This window comes from Anser cygnoides, chromosome Z (genome assembly GCF_040182565.1).
Source record: "Anser cygnoides isolate HZ-2024a breed goose chromosome Z, Taihu_goose_T2T_genome, whole genome shotgun sequence".
NCBI lineage: Eukaryota > Metazoa > Chordata > Aves > Anseriformes > Anatidae > Anser > Anser cygnoides.
This window is the reverse complement of record NC_089912.1, coordinates 60,951,017-60,971,720: the sequence shown is the minus strand read 5'-3', so window position 1 is coordinate 60,971,720 and position 20,704 is coordinate 60,951,017. Positions and strand designations below refer to the sequence as shown.

Here is a 20,704-nt window from a genome sequence, read left to right as displayed (position 1 = left end):
GGGGATTTTCGGGGCGCCTGGAGCGGGGCCGGCTCGCGGGGCGCTGGGCTCCGTTCTGGGGAGGAAACCCAATGTGTGTGCTGGAGCCTGCCACCATTCACCCCGCTCTGAACTTCGCACACATTTGTAATTTCACAATTAAAATTGCCCGGCCTTCTATTTTCCTCCTTTATACAGCTATGTAATTTGTAACTCTTTTTTTTTTTTTTTCAGTTGGAAATTAAGCCGAGTTTCACAAGTGTAAAACTCAGCACTTAATTTTTTTTCTGTTTGAATTCAAGGCTAATTGTTAGTAAAAGGCATTCAGAGATGAAAAAAAAAATATCTCTATGCAGCGATTTGATTTTGCAGCTTTTCTTTAAATATTATCTCTAGATGGTGTTCGTTACAAGCACTGCAGTGGCTTCAGATCTCTGATTAGCACAGTCCAGCATTTAAGAAAAAAGCATTTAAACCCTATCTCGTAGCAGGCCTTTCCAAGTCGGTTTTAGGGAAGGGCGGCTTCCTGGGCTGGGGGGGGGTTGTTTATTTGATCTGCTTTAAGTTTTTCTTCCATTTTAGAACTGATTGGGCGCGGGGTCAGGGTGATGCAGCGTGCGGAGGGGAGAGCATGGCGGTGGTGGAGTTATCTAGGGAACTTTGAGATAATCTGTCAGGATTGATACGTTTGCACTTTGACTCGCGGGCATTTGTTAACCGAGTCTGTGTATTTTATCAAAGGAACATTTATTTTTTGCTCCGGAGTATTTTTTGCCTTTACGCTGAAGCAGTAAACGTGCAAAAAAAATCAGCATAGCGAAAACAGAAAAAAAAAAATGGCATAGAGAGCTCCAATAACTATTAACGTTGTTAAATGCATAGCAAAGCTCCCCTGACAGTTTCTTGGCACAAAACCTAGGCGGCCTACAATGGCTGGTTGTTTTTTTATTGTTATTTTATTTTGAATGGCCGTCAGCGCATTTCGACAGGCCAAACACGCGCTCGATGTCGGCACCCGAGCCGAGGGGACACCGCGGAGGGGACGCTGGGGCCGTGCCCGACGCTGCCTTCGGCTTTCTCATCCTCGGGCCCCGTGGGCCTCCTCCCGGAGGAGCAGGACGGGTGTCCCTGCCCTGTCGAGCTGTGCCCAGCCGCTTCAGCCGGACAAAAACGGCAGTGCCCCCAAACGGCCTTTTTCTGAGTCCTCGCAGAGCTCCCTGCGGCCACGCTGCGGTGATCCCACGCGCCCACCTGCTGGCGCCGCGTGTCGCATTTAGTGCATGTCACGGCTTTGGTGCCTCTGTCCGTGCCGTGGAGGCAGAGCTGCCCGTGGGGTCTGGAGATCCCTGAGCCCACCCGAACACGGATAGGACACAGGGGGGACGCAGACAGGACACGGACAGGGCACGGACAGGACGCCTCCGCATGCTGGACATGCGGTGGGAGGTGTCTCAGAGGCAGCATCCACGCAAGGCCATCCTCCCCATGCTATAAACAGTCAAAGGCTTCAAGGCACCCATTTTTGCGGTTTTTTTCTGGCAAATACAGAAGACTTGCACACTTCAGGTGCCCACAAAGGCCCGTTGGGTGCGTGGCGCTCACGCATCAAAGCCTCGCCCAGCGCCGCAGCCAGAGAGCGGCACCCATCCGCCCCGCGGCAAGCAGGCCTTAGGTAACGTTGGTATTTTAGGCCGCGTTTGCGTATTACACATGATTTGAGCCCGTTGCCAGATGAGAGCATCTTCGCCCTGCCAAATGCAGGCCGCAAAGTGACGAGGAGAAGTCCAGCGGCTTGGTCGGAGGCCAACCACACCGCCACCGCTCCCCGGCCGCGGCCACCGCGCTCCTGCCCCGGCCCCTGCCCCGGCCCCGGCCCCGGCCAGCGCCATTGCCACCTGGTGGAGCGCAGAGGATGTCGGTTTGCAGCTCGCTTCCATTTCATTTTGGCTCTTTTATTGCAACCACACTTTGGCACCAGTGTGCTGGAGTCCTTAACCAAAAGGATCCTCTCGTTTGCTCTGCAACACCTCATTTCTCCACTCACAGTTCATTTATGATTCTGATGAGAGTGTTTTTTCAGGAAACACACATTTCACTTTTTGACCTAGGAGCATCTGTTAGAATTTTTTTTAATACTACTTTGGCATTCTGGAAGTGTTAATGTCTTTCATATCTGTTTAATGCTATTTAGGGATATTTATGATCACCTCTTGGTTACTTGGGGTAAAGTGTGTTGCAATTTTTTTCAAACAGACAGGAAAGCATTCATATGAGGAAACAGATTGCTTTAAACATGTGCTTCCTGTGACAGTAAAAAGAACAAATTAGATTTAACACTGTGTAATGAATGCATAAATGTGTACGTTTAAGCTTTTAAAAGCCTTACATTCAGTTCTGGCCTAAACAAAAATCAAGAGGCACCTATGAAGGAGCGACGAAGTCGATTTAAACACGTGCAGCCGAGTCTGGTTGTATTTTCCGAGCGTTTTTGCTGCAGTTTCCCACTCCAGCCTCGTGGTTTTCCCCCTTCTTTCGGGAAGGGGTGGCCTCTGGCAGCTCTGGAGCCTGCCAGCAGGGAGAGCTCGCGGGGCCGGGGCTGGCAGCCGACCTCTGGCTTTTGAGCAGGGCTAACAGAGGCCACAGGGCGAGTTCAGTGGCCCAGGAGGGCACCTGGAAGCACTTAGGGGCCAGCCTGTGTGCGCGACCTGCGCCTCTGGTGTGCAGGTTTCTGCCCCGGCTTCATCTCGGAGCCGTGCCCAAAGCATCGGGCTCTCCCTGGGAACGCGAGTGAAAGGAAATTCTGGCACGTTAAACGTGTGCCTCTACATCCAGCTTAAAAACGCAGAGCGTGTTCGAATAACGCACCTAGTTGTTGTTCTTCGCTTACCTACTGGGGGTAGAAGCTTTCCCAAATCATAGCTGCAGCAGTGCTCTAGGAGCTATTTGAAATGCCTGCATCTTGTTTGCCTCCTTGTTTTGCTTTGAAGATGCATCTGGAAAAGAATTAAAGGCAGTTTCTGCCCGCCTTCACCCAATTAGTTCCCTCGCACCCTTTATTTGCAATCTTTCCAAGGCATTTCTGAAACAGAAAAGCCTACCCAGGTGAACAAGGAGCGGGGGTTTTTGTGTCGGTGACTGTCGGAAGCACGGGCTGCAGGTGCCGTGCTCCCAGCCCGCGTCCGGGTGGATTTGTGCCCAGCACCCAGCCGTCCACCGACGGAGCAAAACGCCAGGGAGATGACCGGGTTGTGCCGAGCCTGAATTTTATTTTTTTATTTTTTTGCAGGCTGTGGGAGTTGGGTCTGGAATACAGTTTGTTTGATAATTAGTGCACATCTCCTCCGACTTGCCGAGATTCCTGCTTAACCTTTGTGCCACCACGTTCGAGCACAAAATTAACACACCTTTTATCTTCCTCCGGTATTTAAGTAAATATTTTTGAACCATCTCGGTGCAACAGGTTTCCAAAGATTTAAAGTATGCCGCAGGTTTCCAAAAAACTTCATTTTTTCTTATATTTTAAATGTTCTGTTTGTGCAAAATTTTGAGAATCACCATAAGGGCTTCTTTGCATTTTTAATTTAGTAACTAACATATGAATAAATTTGCATATTAATTAGTTGCAGATTAAATCATGCATACATAATTGCCTCCTTACTGTGTTTAATGTTTGTCAAAATCTCCAGCCTGGTTTGATGGATGTCGTATGAAAGATTACAATTTGATGTACCCTTGGAAGTATTTACACCAATAATGCAGGATTCTTAATAGCAGAATTCTCTAGTTATATACAGTTTCTAATAAACATGTAAGATAGGTGCATGTCCCTTTTGACTAGATTTTTTCCTTGCACCAAGTCATTTACTATTCATAATCATTAATGCATCTCCTAATTATACAGCATATGTCTGTTAACCACTTCGTTGCCAATCTCTGGGCTGCAGTGCCTGGATTTCTAGTACAACTTGTGTTACTGGAGAGACTGTTCCCGAATTGTTTTGCCCCCAACGTTAGGCAGCACCTCGGGTTTTCCTAGCGGGTGATATCTGGAGGAAGAGTTTCAAACGCGAGGTGCATTTTGCGGTTTATTCTTCGGGCTGAAGAAACGAGCTGCGCTTAATTCATGGCTGAAGGCTCCTCTGCTGGGGCTACTGCAGTAAATAATCAAGGGCGTTCCAAGAGCAAAAATAATGCCTACCGCAGCGGTCCCTAAAGCACTGCTGAGCCCTGCCCAAAATCCCGGAGCGGGTGGGCAGGGAAGAGCCCTGCTGGTGGCTGCCACCCCTCCTGCTCCAGCGGCTGGGGGCTGCTCGGGGACAGCTTCGCCCCCGCCAGGTCTGTGCCACCGAGCCGGGGCTCTGGGGCGCAGAGGGCTTGTGCGGGGGGTTTCGGTTCCGCCAGGCTTGGAAAGGACCAGGGCATGGTTGCCGACCTCCAGATGCGTGTCAAAAATCCTGACCTGGCTCCCTGGCACGCCGAATTTGGCAGACATTTGTAAACGTAATGGGTTTGTGTTTGCTTCTCTTTTTTTTCCTCCTGAACTTGTAGCTCTGCTCAGATCACACCTTCAGGTTTTGCCCACAGCTACAAGGGCCTGAAACGAAAATTTTTAATGAAGTCCAAATTTTTATCTAATTACAGAATTTTTGGAATGAGGCTTTCGGGGAAAAACAAAAAAGGAAGCAAACCAAAACCCAGGAAATAGTGCAGGGCTCCTGCTAAAATCCCAAGAGTTGGCTACACAGTATTTATCAGCAAGCAATTGATTTTCTTCTTCGTTTGGCTACGCGTTACCCACTTCTCAAGCAGCAGCAGTTTTATAGGCCCTCCAAATAACCATATTTTGTTATAGAAGTTGGCACTAGCATGTGTTAGGCATTTAAGTGTGAATTTGAGCAGTCGATGGGAATATGGCACAGTGTTAGGAAACAGAACCGGGGAAGTTGGATCTTGCTCCCCAGGCTCCTTGATGCAGGGTTTGCTGGCGATCCCCTTCACCTCTCCGTGCCTCAGCTCCCTTCTTCTTTTTGGCTGTCTTTGTTTGCCCAGGCTGTAACCCCTTCGGGCCAGGCTCTGGCTCTGGCTCTGCACCGTGCTGGCGCAGCGCAGGATGGCAGAGGCTCCTCGGAAGGGCTGTGGGGTGAGGATACATCTTTTAGTACGGCATCTGGATCCTCACCGCTGAGAACGCGCTTTTGAGTATTAATTAGGATTGCTGAAAAGAAAAGTTCGCGGGGAAAGTGCGCGTGTCATTGCAGCGAGAGATTCGCTCTGTAATACGTGTGTGTCTGCAGTTGGCTTGCTGCGTGTTTTAAGTGCGTGCATTTTAGGTATAAATAAACAACCTGCACATTTGATGTAAAATACCCAGCAGAACCTCTGCACGACCCCGCGTGCTCACAAAATCCCGTACTTTGTTTCACAAGACCCAGCATCCTGGCATCTCTAGTCCAACTAGCCAGTTTGCGAGATAGATTTTAGCACGATATTCGCTGTGAAAAGCCCAGTGAAACCAAAGGTACAAACACCCAAAGGATCTCGAAGGATTTTACATGGTAAAAATAAAACACAGAGTGCCCAAAGACCTCGCAGACTTCTCCTCTAATCACAGAAGAACACAGACTGCTTAAGACTTACCCCTAATTATTCTCCCGCACCGTGTGATTCGGTATGAAACCACAAAAGCATGTTCAAAAACCATTAGGGGACAAATCTACAAAAAGAAATATCGTAAGGCCGGGCCAAGCTTGGCAAACTCAGCCCGGCGCTGAGCGGGTGCGGCGTGCGCTGCCATCTCAGGCCCTGCCCTGCGCGCACCTTGCACCAACCCCCCCCGTGCCATTTTAGGAGCTGCTTCGTTAGCGTGCCCTCATTTAGCGAGCCGCCCAAACTTTCACTGCCGAGCCCCATCACGGCCGTTGGGTCGTGGAAGAGCCACGCTCAGCGCCCGAGGTCCAGGAGCGCGGCCCTTGCACCTGCTGCCCGAGCGCCTCAGCCCGCTGCCTTTAACGCCACTGTCACATCTAATCCAGCTGTGCTATCCGAAGGGTTAACATCCAGTCGGAAAGCTGAATTCTTCATGTTTAATGGGAAAATTGACGCTAAATGTTGCACAGAACATCTTTTGTTTGAAGATCTCCAAGAAAAGATGGATACCCGGCAGTTTCCCTCCTCCGGGCTATGTTCCTGGGAAAAAAAAAAAAAAAGAGACACAAAACGATTTTATGCAAAGGGAGAACAAAAAAGACCGTGAGAACCAAAAATGCTAGCGATGGTTACAGCCCGGTCCGGCGCGGCCGGCTGGTGCTGAGACCGAGGGCGGGTTCGGTGCCGGTGCTCGGATTCTGTACTGCTCGGGTCGTGGGAGCACCGGCACAGCAGAAAGCCAGCCGCAGCAGTCCGGGAGGCAGAGGGAACCGTGCTTGGTGTGTGCCTTTGGGAATCCCGAGCCCTGGTCCTCCCGGTGGCACCAGGAAACTCTCTGGCTGGTGGGTGGAATCACCAAGTAACACTTCGGGGTCCTGAAATACCCATTATTCAGGATCCTTTCCTTAAATATCCATTATTCAGGATCCTTTCCTTAAATATCCATTATTCTGGATCCTTTCCTTAAATATCCATTATTCTGGATTCTTTCCTTCTTTCTTTGAGCAGTAGCCTTAAAGAAAGCCTTGCACTTGGCCCTCCGTGCTTTCTTCTGAGCAGCCTCGCAGTGTCATGAGCTCCACCTCTGGCCAGATCCAGACCTGAAGCCGGAGCACTCACCGTGCCCTTGCCACCTCGCTGGGTCTTTTCCCAGAAGAGGGTTCAAATCTGCCTGCATCCTATTTCTTTGAGGTCTTCAGGACCAACCATTTTATCTCTGCTTGCCGTGCCCCTCCTGGCAGCCAGCAGCAAAACCAAACCAGATTGCTCAGCAGTGAGGGGGGTGGGCAAACTGAGAGTTACCCTTTTTTTCCAGAAAATGTACAGGCACAAATTCACCCCAAACGCCTTGTACGGGCTCCTAATCCTCGGCACTGGGTTCCGTGGGGATGACAGCAGGGGCTTGGTGACGAGGTGCCACCATGCAAGCGCTCGTCCTCCTCCGAGGTGACAAGTGCCTAGGACCGGCGCGGCCCCACGCGCCGCTGACCTGCTGGGATTGCAACCCCTGGCCCCTCCGAGCTTCCCTTCTCCGTCTGTACAAAGGGAAATAGTGACAGAATAATATTTAACTGCTAGATGGAGGGGCTGCGAGGCCTAACTATGTAACAGCTGAAAAGCCTTCCATATGGCAATGTGCAATAAATGAGAAGCAGCGCTTCTCTCCCTCCGCAGATTCTTGTGGCAGAGTGGGAAAGAATACGAGTTTGCAGGATCCCACATCTATGTTCAGTCCTGCAGATCATTTAGCAGAGAGCAGGCTAGTGAGAAACGCTTTTGAACGCTTTGATCAGCTCTGTTAGCGTTTTACTATGTAGACAAACTGCTGCATGTGACTCTTTAAAAAAAGACCAAGTTTGGGTCCATAAAAATTAGCCATGTGGCCATTTGCATGGTGCCCACAAGTTTGTTTTTTTTTCTTTCCACTTCTTTTTTTTTTTTTCCTTACTGGCCTACGCTGCAGCTTTTACTAGAGAGTTGCCATCCCATTTCCATCAGCACCATGGGGCCAGCACCAGGCACAGAGCCCCGGTGCCCATCCCATGGGAAGGGGATTTGGGGAAGGGACTTTGGCATCTCCAGCCCTAGGCACGGCCCTGCCTGCCCCGCGGCGCTTTGGAGCCAGGGAACTTTCTGGAAATGCTCTCGGTTGTATTTAGTACTAATAGCTCCGAGTATACGAGCCCTGAACTCTTGTATTGTTTTAAAAAAGAGTTGTGCAAGAGCATAACGTATATAAATTCCCTCTCCCAAGTCCCGGTTCAAGTAGGTCTTTTATCGTTTATAAAACACTGAACCCATGTGGGGGAATATATATTGTTCCTAATGAAAATCGTTATGTTATAGCATGCTTTATTTTCCTAAAGACCAAATATAAGACCAGGGCCTTGATTGCCTTGTGCTTAAAACACGTATTTAGTTTGTACTGGCAGCTCCTGCTGATGGTGAGCAGTTGACCGAGAACTTAGGGAAACCTGTCCGTGAGGGAATAGCAACAGTAGCTACAACACCGATGGCTACAGGTTGTGTTTTACTCCACCAGCAAAGACTTCCCTCACAATCCAAACAGATTTGTTGTCAGTGAACTGCTCAGCACCCTTTGAAATGTAAAAAACCATCACTGCTGATTTATTTTGCCAAATACCTCCACAGGGGGTTCCAGACTGTAGGGTAGATACTGGGCATCTTGGATCTCGTATTGGGACAAATGACACCAAACTTCCCAAATATCCAAACCTCCCACCTCTTCACCCCCGGTGCCTTAGGGACACATAGAAAAGGTCGGAAATGATCCTTAAAACAATTTTCCTGTTAATTTCTGTGGTGAATCCTGAATCGAGGCCAGTGGGAGGCTCCGGCCTGCAGCCCGTGCCGGCACTATTTCTGACTGGGCCTTGAAGCCCCGCTGCCACCGTACAATCATTTTCAGGCCTCTTTACGTTGCCAGAGGGCTGTGGAGAAGCCATCGCAGCGTTGCTAACCTCAAAGGTTCAAATATCCCGAGTCAGCCGCCCTGCCACCCACAAAAAGACGAAATCATGCGATTTTAAAGCCTGGGTTTGATGCCTCAGAGCCCCCATTTCCCAGCTCTCCTCCTCGGCTATCAGAGTCTTCAAAACGTGCCGTCTGAGATCACCCTGCAGTCGGTGACTGGAGAAGCTCTGGCTTTCCAGAAGAGCTCACCAAACGCTCCGACGCTCGAGATAAAATGGTAAAAATTGACATTGGTGCCTCTGCGCGATGAGAAATCCTGGCCCATGTGTTTTAAGTGTCTCTCTTGGCTTTTCGCAAGCAGCGTAGCCAAAAATAGACCGAGTGGCAACCGGGTATTTTAGATAGACAGTTTTGTTCAAAATAGAGTAGCTGTAAAGTAGGCTTCGATGCCGGAGGTTTCTTTCATGAGGTGCACTTTAGGGAAAGTGGCAGAATAACCAGGTGGCCTCGCGCGGCGCGGAGCAGGCCCACGCGCAGGCGGTTGGCCTGGGCTTTTGTGGTGTTATTGGCTTCATGTGCTATCTGGTCGGTACCGTCCGTGGAGCATTTGAGCTAAAAGGAAGAAAAGTTTGACGCTGGGCCGATTAAACGTGGCTTAGCGAGACGTCCCCTGGCTCGTTGTGGCAGTCTCAGCTTGCGGTGGGGCTGCAGGCCTCCGCCACAGCACCCAGCCCAGCCCTGCACCTCGCGTTTGGGTGCGTGCGATTGTGCCGCCGAAAGCGCAACTTGTGTAAGAACTCCTGTGGATCTGGCAGATGTGCCCGGCTGACATTTGAAGTACATAAAAACGTACGGAGCAAGAGTTTGGTAGTAGCAGCACCCACAGCGATACCTACAAGTTGTAGCTGGCCACTGCTGCCTGGAAATCGGGTTGCAAATGCGGTCTCACTGAAACGACTGCGACCACAAGTCCCGTGCAGTGTGCCCAGGTGCTTCCCGGCTCAGTCCCAAGCCCTCTGTCCCCTTGGTGGGTCGGAGCAGCTCGGTTCGGTGCTGGGACCACGCGTCCCCCCGGCCTCCAGGCCTGGAAACAAGGCGTAGCGTTGTGGGGTCGACTAGGGGTGCCATCGGTAGGCAGCCCTATTAACGCAGACGCATCCACATTTGGCTGTTTTAAAGTAGCTTCTCAGAGCCGGCGGCTTTTAGGATCTGATTTATTCATACAGCATCTGTACAATCAGGCAGTTCTGCTGCTTTCTGTCTGCGGCACACGAGGATCTGAACACGAACCTCCTCCCAGGGAGAGAGGGGGAATGTCAATGCCCAGAGCGAGCTGCGGTAGCTGCAAAAGAGACACCAAGAAATTACTTCTCTGGGTGCTGAGCAGGTTAATCTCCGGTGGATTTGGGATCCCCCAAAACCAAGGCCAGACAACACCCCTAGCACACGCAGCTTGTGGTTTATTCAGCATCCCGAGGAGCTCGCTGGGTTTTTGGTTATGTACCTGCCGGTCAGCTCCGTGCACATCCCTCACCGAGCTCCGCTGGTGATTTTAAGAAACCTTTAGCTCAGAGCTGGCTTTGGGGAGAAGAGCTGCAGTCGGCTTTTCTTTGTTTTGTTTTCCTTAACCAGGGGAGAAGCTGGTTGGGAAAGGCTGGTGGGGCAGCAGCTGGAGCGCCTTTGTGGGACCTCTTCACTGAGGTCCTGGTCACTGATCTGGGGCAAAAAAGGCCCAGCTTGGCAAAATTCCCTTCCCCTTCAGCCATCGCATCTGGGGATGCAGAGCCACCTCTCCCACGCGCATAGGGTCCGTTTTAATAACTACACTCAAGGATTTGTGTAAGAAGGATGAGATTATCCAAGTGACCCAGACGGAGAGGAATACTGGTTATTTTCGTCGTCTTACTTGAGATTTCACCATTATCCCTCGGAATTTGTGGCCAAGCTCGTCATCTAGCAGACCGCTTCCCTTGCTTTGCTGCCGTCGTAGGGCCTCGGTCACAGCAGTGGCGCTGTCCCCACAGGCCCATGACTCTTCCCCTCCTCTCAGTGTCCTTTGCTTTGGTGTTTTGTGCAGACCCGAGGCGCGCCCGGGGCCAACGGGGTGCCCTCCATTGCGGTATCCCTGCTGGGAAAGGACGGCTTCCTGCCCTGCCTCCTCCTCCCGCGGGAGCTCAGGCACTTGGGGCTCTTTTTTCTCCTCCTTGGGCGTCTCCAAGGTTTCCTCACCCTCTTCTGGAATTTGCTGCTGGGCTCTGGCAAGAGAGAAGTGAGGAAAGAATATACCAGCGCACTGAAGTGATACCACGGGAGCTAGGAAACTCTGGGCATTTCTAGGCAGCTCCCCCTCTTTTCTCCCGCTGCTCATGGATTTCGGGCAGCCTGCCTGGGTGGGGTGTCCTGCGGTGTCAGCTGGTCCCGTCCTGAGTTGGTCCCCACTTTGCTGGCTACGGGGAACATGCTTAGGCCAGGAGCAGCATGTGGATGGTTTTGCTCTCGGTGACCTCGAGGCCACTGGAAGAACGTCACCTGATGTAGAAAATCAGGAAATAACGCATCACGGGAGTTTGTAGGCATTTTCTAGTTTTATGCATTATTACGTCCCCTGCCCTGTGGTGGCATTCCCTCCGGGTACAGTACTTTCCCTGAAAGAAAAACGTAAATGCTGAGCCGTGACCCTTCGCTTCGAGGTGCGTGCCCGCGTGCAACACGCCAACCACCTGGCAGCGGTGCGGGGCGGTGCGAGGACCCCAGAAGTGGGTACGCTGCCTCCAGATGCATTGGGAGGTGAAAACACCAACAGAAAAGATGTAATTTTTTAAAAAGGCTGCTTCTCCTCAGATAAGTCCGCTTGTGTTTTCAGCAGTTGGCTCGCTCGGCCAACAGGCTACACCAGTAGGGGCGGTGGGGCCATCTCCCAGCACGTGCCCGCGACCCCAAAGCCGGAGGGCAAGGGCATGGGGTAGGTGGGTGGCAGGGACCCCAACAGCACCCAGGGCCGCGGTGTTGGGGTCCCAGAGGCGGTGGGTGCACCTCCGCTAGTGCTCTGGCTGCTACCAGCAGTAGGAATTTGATGTCCGATATTCGTTCCCGTTTCTGAAAAAGGGACAAAAAATACATATCCGGGACAATCACAGGTTCCCGAGCAAGGCAGGAAAATGCATTACAGTTATCGCAGTGGATGTGTCGAATGCAAATAGGATATGGTAAAGTAATTAATTTTTATTGTCATGTGTTGAGAATTCCGTTACAGTTAGGGGCTTACTTCCCTGCAAACCGCATTAACTTCTTATCACGCCGTGTACAATACATTTGTACCGAAATTCTCCCGTTCAGAAGAACGAGAGCACTAATGTGACAGGATCCAAATGAAGCCGGACCGTTCCCCACGCCGAGGCTGCAGAAAACAAACCGAAATCGTCTGCAGCCATTTCCGTGACACATCGGGCACCATTCAGGGGTTGCTTTTCCGAGCCCTGGTCTCTCTCCGTGTGCATGGTCTGCAGGCATCAGCAGGAGAAATGTGGAGGATTCCCTCGTGCCGGTCAGAACAGGCGTCTTCAGCTGGAGTTCAAGGATTGCTCAGTGGCAGAAAAGTGATTAAGCTGTATGATTTAAAGGTCCACCCGATCCGATTTGGTGCTAAAATCCGCGCTAAAATGTAATGCCCGTTGTATAACTTTGTGTGGAGCTGTGAAACCGCAGCTTTTAGGGGGAGAGCGAACGCCGCGGTTTGCAGTTTGCAAACACGGGAGGGAAGAACTCCCTTCATTTCTAGGCGGGCCGTTGGGTTTTTTTAGGGACCGATCAAAGCGCTCGGTTATTTTTCACCTCCGGAGCATCACCATCTACGTTTGTAGGAAAGCGGTGCCGTTAAGCAGAAATCTTGGGCTGGTGAATCATCTGCTCCCAAGAGAGGAGCCCTGGGGTTTGAGGCGCGTTTCCTCTCCCCTCTGGGTGCAGCTCTTCGCCGCACGGTGACCTGCGGAGGTTGGGATTTTTGGCCCGCTGTACCGCACGCCGAGGGTGGCTTAAAGGTTACAAACGCGCTCTTGTCGGATTGACAACGAGCCGTTCTAATGAGGAAGAAATCCTCAAAGCATGAAATGTGAATGAAATGTGTGATTATAATTCAAGGACTGTTTACCCGAACCTCCGGGGAGCTCCCGAATAAATGCCGAACAAGTGAGTTAGATACAGCTCCGCTCGGTCCTCCCTCCCGACGCGGCCACGCACACGCAACCACAACGCCCGGGGCCGGGCGGAAAGAAGTCGGAGGGAAAACTTTGCCGTCGCCCAAGCCGCCAGCTCGCCGCCGCCGTGCCTTTGTCGGGGATGAATGCTGCGTGCGCTCCGTTCCCGCGGCGCGGGGTAAGGCAAGAGGTGCTCTGAATTATTAAAGTTGAGCCCGGAGAAGCGCCGCACGCTCGGATGGCATTTGCTTCGGCGTATGCAAATGATTGAGTTGCATTTGGGATCGAGTCCCAGGGGGGCCCTCCTTTCCCGCGACGCTCACGATTTGGCAGGCTCGAGTGAGCCTCCGACCCCCCCTGACCCCCCCCGGGCCCCCTCGGAGCCCCCTTTTGCCCCCGGGGGGGGTGGGGGGGGGTGCAAAGGAAGGGAGAGAGGGGGCTCGGGGCTGCGCGGGGCGGGCGGCGGCAGCTGCGCACAATGCTGGGAGCGCGCCAGCAGCACGGACAGATGGCGGAGTTATTAGATGTGCATCATACGATTCCCTTCCTGCCACTCGCTTTTTAATCAAATTAAACCAAAAAAAAAAAAAAGGGAAAAAAAAAAGGAAAAAAAAAAAAGGAAAAAAAAAAAAGGAGAGGGAGAGAGAGGGGAGAAGGAGGAGGAGGAGGAGGAGAAGGGGGGGGGGGGAAGGCAATTAGGCGCATTTGTATTCCGCTCGCTAATGGGCCCGACTCCGCGGCCCCGCGGGCGGCCGGCTGGGAGCGCGCCGGGGCGGCGCGGGGCGGGCGCGGGGCGGCGCGCGCGGGCGCGGGCGCGCGGCGGGGCCGGGGAGGCGGGAGAGGTTCGGGTGGGGAGGGGGGGGGGGGGGGGGTAGGAGGGGATGGGAGGGGGGGGGGGGGGCGCGCAGCCTCCGCCCCCGCGCCGCGAATGGTCTCGCCCTGCTTTGCATATTGAGCGCGCCCGGGCCGGCCATCTGGGAACATGCAAGTGCAGGAATTGTGGTGAAAAAAAAAAAAAAAAAAAAAAAAAAAAAAAAAAAGAAACAAGAGAAAAAAAAAAAAAAGAAAGAAACCAACACACAGGGCGAGCGAGTTTGAAATAAAAGTTGGGAAGAGTGGGAACCGGAGGGGAAAAAGGCTCCGGGACCATGTACTGCGCGTACACGATCCCCGGCATGGGCGGCAACTCCCTGATGTACTACTATAATGGCAAAGCGGTAAGGCGGCGCTGCGCCGGGACCCCCGCCGGGACCCCCCCCGACCCCGGGCACCGGGCACCGGGACCCCCCCCCGGGGCCGGCAGCGGGCGGCACGAAGGGGCCGGGGTGCCCCGAGCCCCCCCCCCCCCCCCCCCCGTCCCCATCCGCGGAGCTTTTGGGGGGGGGCCGGGGGGCGAGGGAAGGAGAGGCGAGAGCCGCGCGGGGCGTTCCGCGCATAACCCCAGCAGAAGGTTTGGGCTCGCCATCTGGAGGGTTCTTTCCTTTTTTTTTTTTTTTTTTTTTCTGTCTTTTTCCCTTTCTGCGCTTTTTTTTTTTTTTTTTTCTTTTCTGGCTGGGTCTCGGCGAGGAAAAGTATTTTAAAATATCGGAGGCGGGGGGGGGGGAGAGCCGTGGCTGGGAAGAAGAAGAAAATTTGGGGAAAAGCAGGGAAGGGTTGGGGGGGGGGGGGGCGGTCGGGCGCTCCGAGCTGCCCCGGCTCCGCCAACTCGCTGCCGGCTCCGTGCCGCCCGGGAGGGGGGGGGGGGGGGCTGCCGGTGCCCTGCCCGGGGGGGCCGCAGCACCCCCAGGTCCCCCCCGCTGCCGCGGGGCGAGGCGCCGGGGGCCGCTTTCCGTGCGCGGAGCTCGGCGGAGCCCCGCGGACCTCGCCTTTTGTTCCCGGTGCCGGGGAGGGAACGCGGGGCCGGGGGGGGGGGGTGCTGCAGACCGAGGGGCTTTGCTCGGGAGCAACAGCCGGGATTTAAAAACCGCTTCAACAGTACAAATAAAAGCTGGTGAATTTACCGGGAGGCGCTTTTTTTTTTTTTTTTTTTTTTTTCCCTTTCTCCCCCCCCCCCGGTTCCTTTTATTTTTTGAATTAGTTGCTCCTAGCGCTCTTAAGGACAAACCTACCCGGCGTTCCCACGCGCGGCGGGGCCGGCCGGCCCCGGTAGCTTTGCGAGAAAAAGTTTGCTAACCGCTGCTAATTCATCCTCAGTAAGTAATAAAATCCCCGAGACAGCGCACTGTAAACAGGAAGCGGCACCGCACGGCGCTCGCCTCGCACCCGGGACCCTCCTCGACATTTTTCACCGCTTTAGCCCAAGTTCCTTCTTGCCCGGGCTTTTCTGGCCGGGGGGCGAGATGGAGAGAGCCCGAGAAGCGAGACGGAGTGCCGTGGGGCCAAGGGGGGGCTTCGCCGTGCTCCCCACCGCTCCGTTGGGGCGATTGCCCGAGTGTCGGGGCGCTCCCAGCTTGCGGAGCCCGCAGCCGGAGCGAGGCCGTCGCGGCGGGCCGTAAAACCGCCGCCCGGGCCATCGCCCCGCCGAGAAACCCCGCTGGGCTGCCAGGCCTTCGGGGGGCTCCCCGCTTCCCCTTTGTGCTCTTCAGGAGGGGGCACGCGGAAAAATCGGGAGAGCGCTCCGGCACGGCTTAAACGTGCTTAGAGGAACCCTTCCGAGGTGCTTGTTAAGAGCAGAGCTGGCCCTCGGCGGCTCCCTGCGCTGCGGGAGCACAAAGGGGCTGCGGGGCACCGAGGCCGGCACGCTCGAGCCACCGGCGGTGGCCGTGCCCTCGCTGCGGCCGCGCAAAAAGCCGCGGCCGCACGGTTGCAGGAGTTCGGCGGCCGAGGCCGGCACCGCAGCGCCGGGGAGAGGGGGAGAAAGTATTCAGCCGTGCACTTGACAAACAGATTTTTGTTTTCTTTTTTTTTTTCTTTCTTTTTTTTTTTTTTTATATATGCGGCCGGCATTGTTCTGGCTCGGGTTCCGCATTGTACGGCCCTTGAGCTGGTGCCAGGCATCTCGCCGAGCCCGGGGATGCCACGCACGGAGCCTCCCGAACGCCTCATCGGAAGGACCTCCGCTGGCGGGGGGGCTGCGCATCTCCCTCCCGCTCGCCGGAGCGGAGCAGGGCCTCTGGTTGTTGCACGAGCCCTCGGGTGAGGAAAAGATCCAGTCCTAAATTCCTCCCTTGCTGTTTTTCTCCCCCCCCCCCCCCCTTTTTATTTTTTTTTTGTCTTTCCCAGTGACAAGTCAATTACTTGTTTAAATTCGGCTTGAACTCCCTGAACCGAGCGCAGGCAGCGGAAGCAGGTCTTCCCTGGGAATAAACAAAAGCCAAAAAATGCAAAACCCTTCCAAAGCGCTCTGAATCCCGGTTGCTGTTGGGGGGACGAGCACGGTCGGGTACAGGAGTCACAAAAAAAACGACCGAAAAAAAAAATAAACTGCCGTCAGCGCGAGGTTTGCAGAAGGCTTTTTCTGCAGCCTGCTTTTTTTTTCCCTCGCTCACGGGGCGTTTTAGGAGAGCGGGCTCCGGGGGAGCGCACTTTCTGCCTTTAACTGTTTCCCCGCGTCCGCCGGTAAGGAATGTTTTCCTTCACGTGCCCGCTGGCAGAGGGCATTTCTTTTAGGAAATCTTCACACAATAGCAAAAGTGGAAGCGTCACGTAACAAAACGTGAACGCGAGCCAGCGCTCGATGATTTCCTTGGCGATGCGATGCACGAACGGGGAGCTCTTGGTTCGCTTTTTTTCCCCTAAAACGTTTTGGAAGGGAAGTTTCAGCGGAGGAGTTTTGTGACCCAGGTTGTACCAGAGGAACGCTTTGATTCCGTCGGAAGCAGGGGAACGAGACACGAGGCGTTTTTTCCAAGCCCGGCTCCCCGTTACCCGAGCTGTGTGCGCGATGTTTTAGGACGTGCACGTTACCTGGGAGGGGACGGCTGCGGGATCGCTTTCCAAACCTGATTTTCCCAATTGCTTATTTTCAATTTCCTCTACCCGGAGGTTTTAATAAAGCGTTATTTGGCCCTATACACACAATATGTTTAAACGCGTGGGACTATTAAAGAAGGAATTATTGCAAATGGAAATGAAACACAAAAGTGGCAAAATTTTCTTTTAATGGTATCTTAAGATCGCATCACCAGCTCCCGCCACGCGCATGTGTTAAATCATATAGGGAAACCTATAATTATTGTAATTGCTCTTTTTGCTTTATCCTAACAAGCTTCAACCCATCTCTCCAACTAGTTGTTTTGAAATAGTTATTTGTCAAGTCATCAAATCACAAAAAGTAAATGCTAATGAGTTTCTCCTGTTTACATTCTGTCTGCTATTCTTATTATAAAGCTTTTCAACCCCATAAAGTTCCGAGATGAAGATGAATGCTCCGTGGTATCGTTCCTGCTAATGGGCTAGGCCAAATAGTGTAATAATTCCATGTGCCACGCTTAATAATGACAAGTGCGAACTTGTGAATGGCGTGAGCCTAGTGTCATCCTGGGAGCATTGCAGGAAAAGTTGTCTTTTTGAGCACGAGGAGAAAGAAATCTCTAAATCTAAATTAGAGACCTTTTGTGTTCGCCCCCCCCCCCCTCGCCCCGAATAAAGCCGCGGTAATTCAGCGCGGCGCGATATTTACGAGTCATCTTTGTTTAAAGGGGTGGCAGCGCTTCGGTCGCTGGAAATAAGCGGAGCGCCGACACCCAGATCATAAACAAAACAAAACAAAAAAAATCAAAGTATTTATCGGCCAAAGTTAGGAGATACTTTCAAGCGGGTTCCTGAGCGCGGGGAGAGCTTTCGCACCGCGGCTCCGGCAGCGACCCAGGTAGCTGGCCGGGGCTTCGGGCTCCGCGGGGCGTGCGTGGAGGCGGCCGCGTGCGCGGAAGGACGGTCGCCGCTGTTCGGGGCCGTGGTTCGAGGCCAAGGCGGCTGGCAGGCTGGCAGGCCCATTGTTTGGGGGGGGGGGTTGCGGCGAGGCTGCGCGTTTATCTCGTAAATCAAGAGATTCTCGGAAGCTCCCTCCCGAGAACGAGGGGAGAGAAAAATCGTGCGAGTTGCGAACCCGGAGGGTTTGACCGGAGCGGCGTTTGCGCGCTTTACGTCCCGGAGGAAGGGCAGGGGGACGCAACGAGTTCGTTCTGACCCTGCGAGCCTGCAGAACCAAAGCCGGTTCCAAAGCACCGATTTAGGGCTCAGCAAACCTCACCGGGCAGCGCAGCCCGGCTCTGACAGAGCCCGGCGCTTTCTTCCCGTTGTACACGCCAGAAATTGAAGCGGCCTCACGGCGGCAAAGCTGGCTTTTTCGAAAATATTTCGAGAATTTCTGACGCTTAATGCCCTTGCAGGATGTCGGGCTGAGCCCCGGATTTAAATATGCTTTGCATGCGCCGGTCAGAAATGAACTGCGCGTCCTCAGCTGTGCCGGTTTGGAAATGACTGTGGTCGGGGGGTTTTTTTTCTTTTTTTTTAATTAATTTATTTATTTTCTTAAAAAAGCGATTATAAATAGAATCTTATTCGGTTATTGATTGATGGGAGACACGGCGAGTTAGGGCCTGGTGCTGACATCCTCTGACAGTGTGTGTTCCGAGCTGCTTTTTTGTGGGCAGGGCCGGGGGGGGGGTTAACAAAAGATCTAATAGCTGGTGCAGTCTTTAAATACCTTTCCAATTGATCTACAGGAAATTGTGCAGAAGAATTGTTTGTTTCCTGTTTCAGCATAAATCTGGTTTGCATTAAACTTGGTTTACTGTAAAATTGCCGTGGCACTTTAGAGACGTGGGATTTGCTTAGTTCATCCAGGGAATTTCTTTTCAAAAGGGAACGTTTCAGCCACTTTCTTTCTCGTTTTATGACGGTGCATTGCCAGTGGAACTTGTTCTTGGTGGTTTTTTTTTTTAACCAGCCCCTGAAGTTTTGCAGCCGACGTGGTGGCAGGAGAGGGGCACACGAGCTGCCTGCTCCGGGCTGGCCTGCCTTCCTGCTGCTTTTTTTATTATTTTATAATTAAAAAAAAAAAAAAAAGGCAGGGGGTAAGGTTTGCGTAAAGCCGATCGGGTGAGAAGTTCTGTGCTCGTTTTTCGGGTCGCTGTCCGTGATGCGCAGCCTCCGGCTCCCTTCCCTGCTGCACTGCCGGGGCTCGGGGAAGCTGGTTTTTTAACCATTTAGCTATTTTTTTCCAGTCGGGCTTCTGCGAAACTGCTAAAAGCGAGTTTAAAGTGAGCCTTTCACGAATCCAGCAGCACGGGTGTGTAGTTCGGTGTGCCACTGCCAGCACCACTAACCAAACCGTGCTGCATTTGTGCCGGCAGTCACCTGGCGGGCAGTCGGGCGCTGCGTGGCACTGCCGGTGGCCGCCCCGGCCCCGACGTTTTTATCTCGGCGGCTTGTTGCAGCGGGGCCGGTCGGAAGGCAGGCCGTCACCGAGAGCTGAGGTCACGCCGGCAGAAACGACCTCCCCGTTCCCTTGTGTGCTCCTTTCACGGTGCAAAAAGCTCGGGCTTATTAAGAAGTTTTATTTAAATCCCTTGGGGTTTAACGGGGGGGGGGGGGGGGGGGAACGCGTCCCCTCACCTGAGCGGGTATTCGGCAATACTGAGCGTACGGCTTTCTTCCCGGCATTCAAAAACCCCACAGCACGGGTTTCACTGGGAAATATTTCTGCCCCCAGCCTTAGGATAGGCCTCGTTTTGGGAAACTTCCCAAATTCGTGCCTCTTCATTTGTGAGTTCTGTGCGCGTTACTTGGTTTTGGTTTTGGTTTCTGAGGACGTATTGTCACGGCGTTACCTCCTGGAAGCCAAAGGGAGGTTTCAGGTCGGCTGCAGGAGGAGCAGAATCAGCCCTCGAGCCTTCGGGGATTTGTCCTCCTGTGCTGCTGGGTGTCCGCTCCTCTGGGGCAGAGCTCCACCAGCGACATCCCCTCAGCTTTTCCCAAAGCAGCCCGTGAAATCCAGCGTGCAGCATCTCAGCCTGAAACCTGCCTGCCACAGACACCCTCCGGCTGCAATTTGCAGCGTGCAGTTTGGTACCCAACTTTCCAGTTCCTTCCCCTGCAAGGACCCGAGCTTTGCCTATAAAATTAATAACGTTAAAAAAAAGAAAAAAAAAAAAAGTTGCGGCGGAGGCAATTTCGTGCACCTGCAGGGCTTTATTAGGTGTCTGAACAGGAGTGGGGCTGGTGTGAGAACCCATGTGTGCGCGGGATCGAATTGTTCTTTAAGACGCCTGCAAAGCCTGTAATGAGAAGCACATGAGCTGCAGCACCGCGGCACCGGGGAGCCCGGCTCGGCTGCAGGCAGGGCACCGCTGCTGCTGCTGCTGCTGCTGCGGCCGCGGGCGCAGAGGGGTCCCGGCAGCGCCGGCTCCGTCCCCCCGCGGGCAGCAGCGGGGACCCTGCGGCGGTCGGTGGCCACGATGCAAGCAAGCCTCGGGGCTGTGCCAGCAGCTCCCCGCTCGCCCAGCGGCCCTCTCATTGCAGCCGGAGGAGTTTGTCGTGCAGCGTCTGGCCGAGCCCTGCTCCGAGCCCTGCTGGGTTGCTTTTTGCCCTGGAAATCCGTGCCCGGTGCGGTCCCTCCTCCCGGAAGACGCAGCCCACAGCCTCGCGGAAAGGGCCTCGTGCGTCGTATGCAGCCAGCTGAAAGGGAAAAAGGAAAAAAAGAAAAAAAAAAAAAAAGAATAATGCCGAATTGCTCAATGGCTTTCTGATGAATAAAACAAACCCAATCGATGTAACATGCATATTTAAACCCATTCAGCTAAGTGCTGACGTGATTAAAATAATCAGATGTATTACTTAAAAAATTAAAAAGGATAAGTTCTGCACCCCATTATTTTATTGACTTTTAAATAGAAATTGCCGAAATGTTTACGTTCCTAATGGCATTATTAAGCTAAACTGACAAATCAGAGGGGGAAAAGTTGATTGCCCAGCATATTATTATTACTGCACCTGTTATTACAGTGCAG

General features: G+C 53.2%; 1 protein-coding gene across 25 annotated transcripts in view; it reads left to right on the top strand.

Annotated features, from left to right (window-relative positions):
* TCF4 (transcription factor 4) overlaps positions 1-20,704 on the top strand; it is a 211,458-nt gene that overhangs the window by 132,140 nt on the left and 58,614 nt on the right. For 3 of the 25 annotated variants that reach the window (XM_066988598.1, XM_066988602.1, XM_066988597.1), the window contains exon 1: positions 13,747-13,969. The exons of 19 other annotated variants lie outside the window; for them this stretch is intronic. In XM_066988598.1, coding sequence (XP_066844699.1) covers positions 13,901-13,969 — 69 coding nt within the window. In that variant the 5' untranslated portion in view covers positions 13,747-13,900. Of the gene's footprint in view, positions 1-11,793; positions 12,931-13,746; positions 13,970-17,542; positions 17,563-20,704 lie in introns of those variants that run through there. 3 more of the 25 variants (XM_048079798.2, XM_066988596.1, XM_066988599.1) reach the window with 3 other exon arrangements.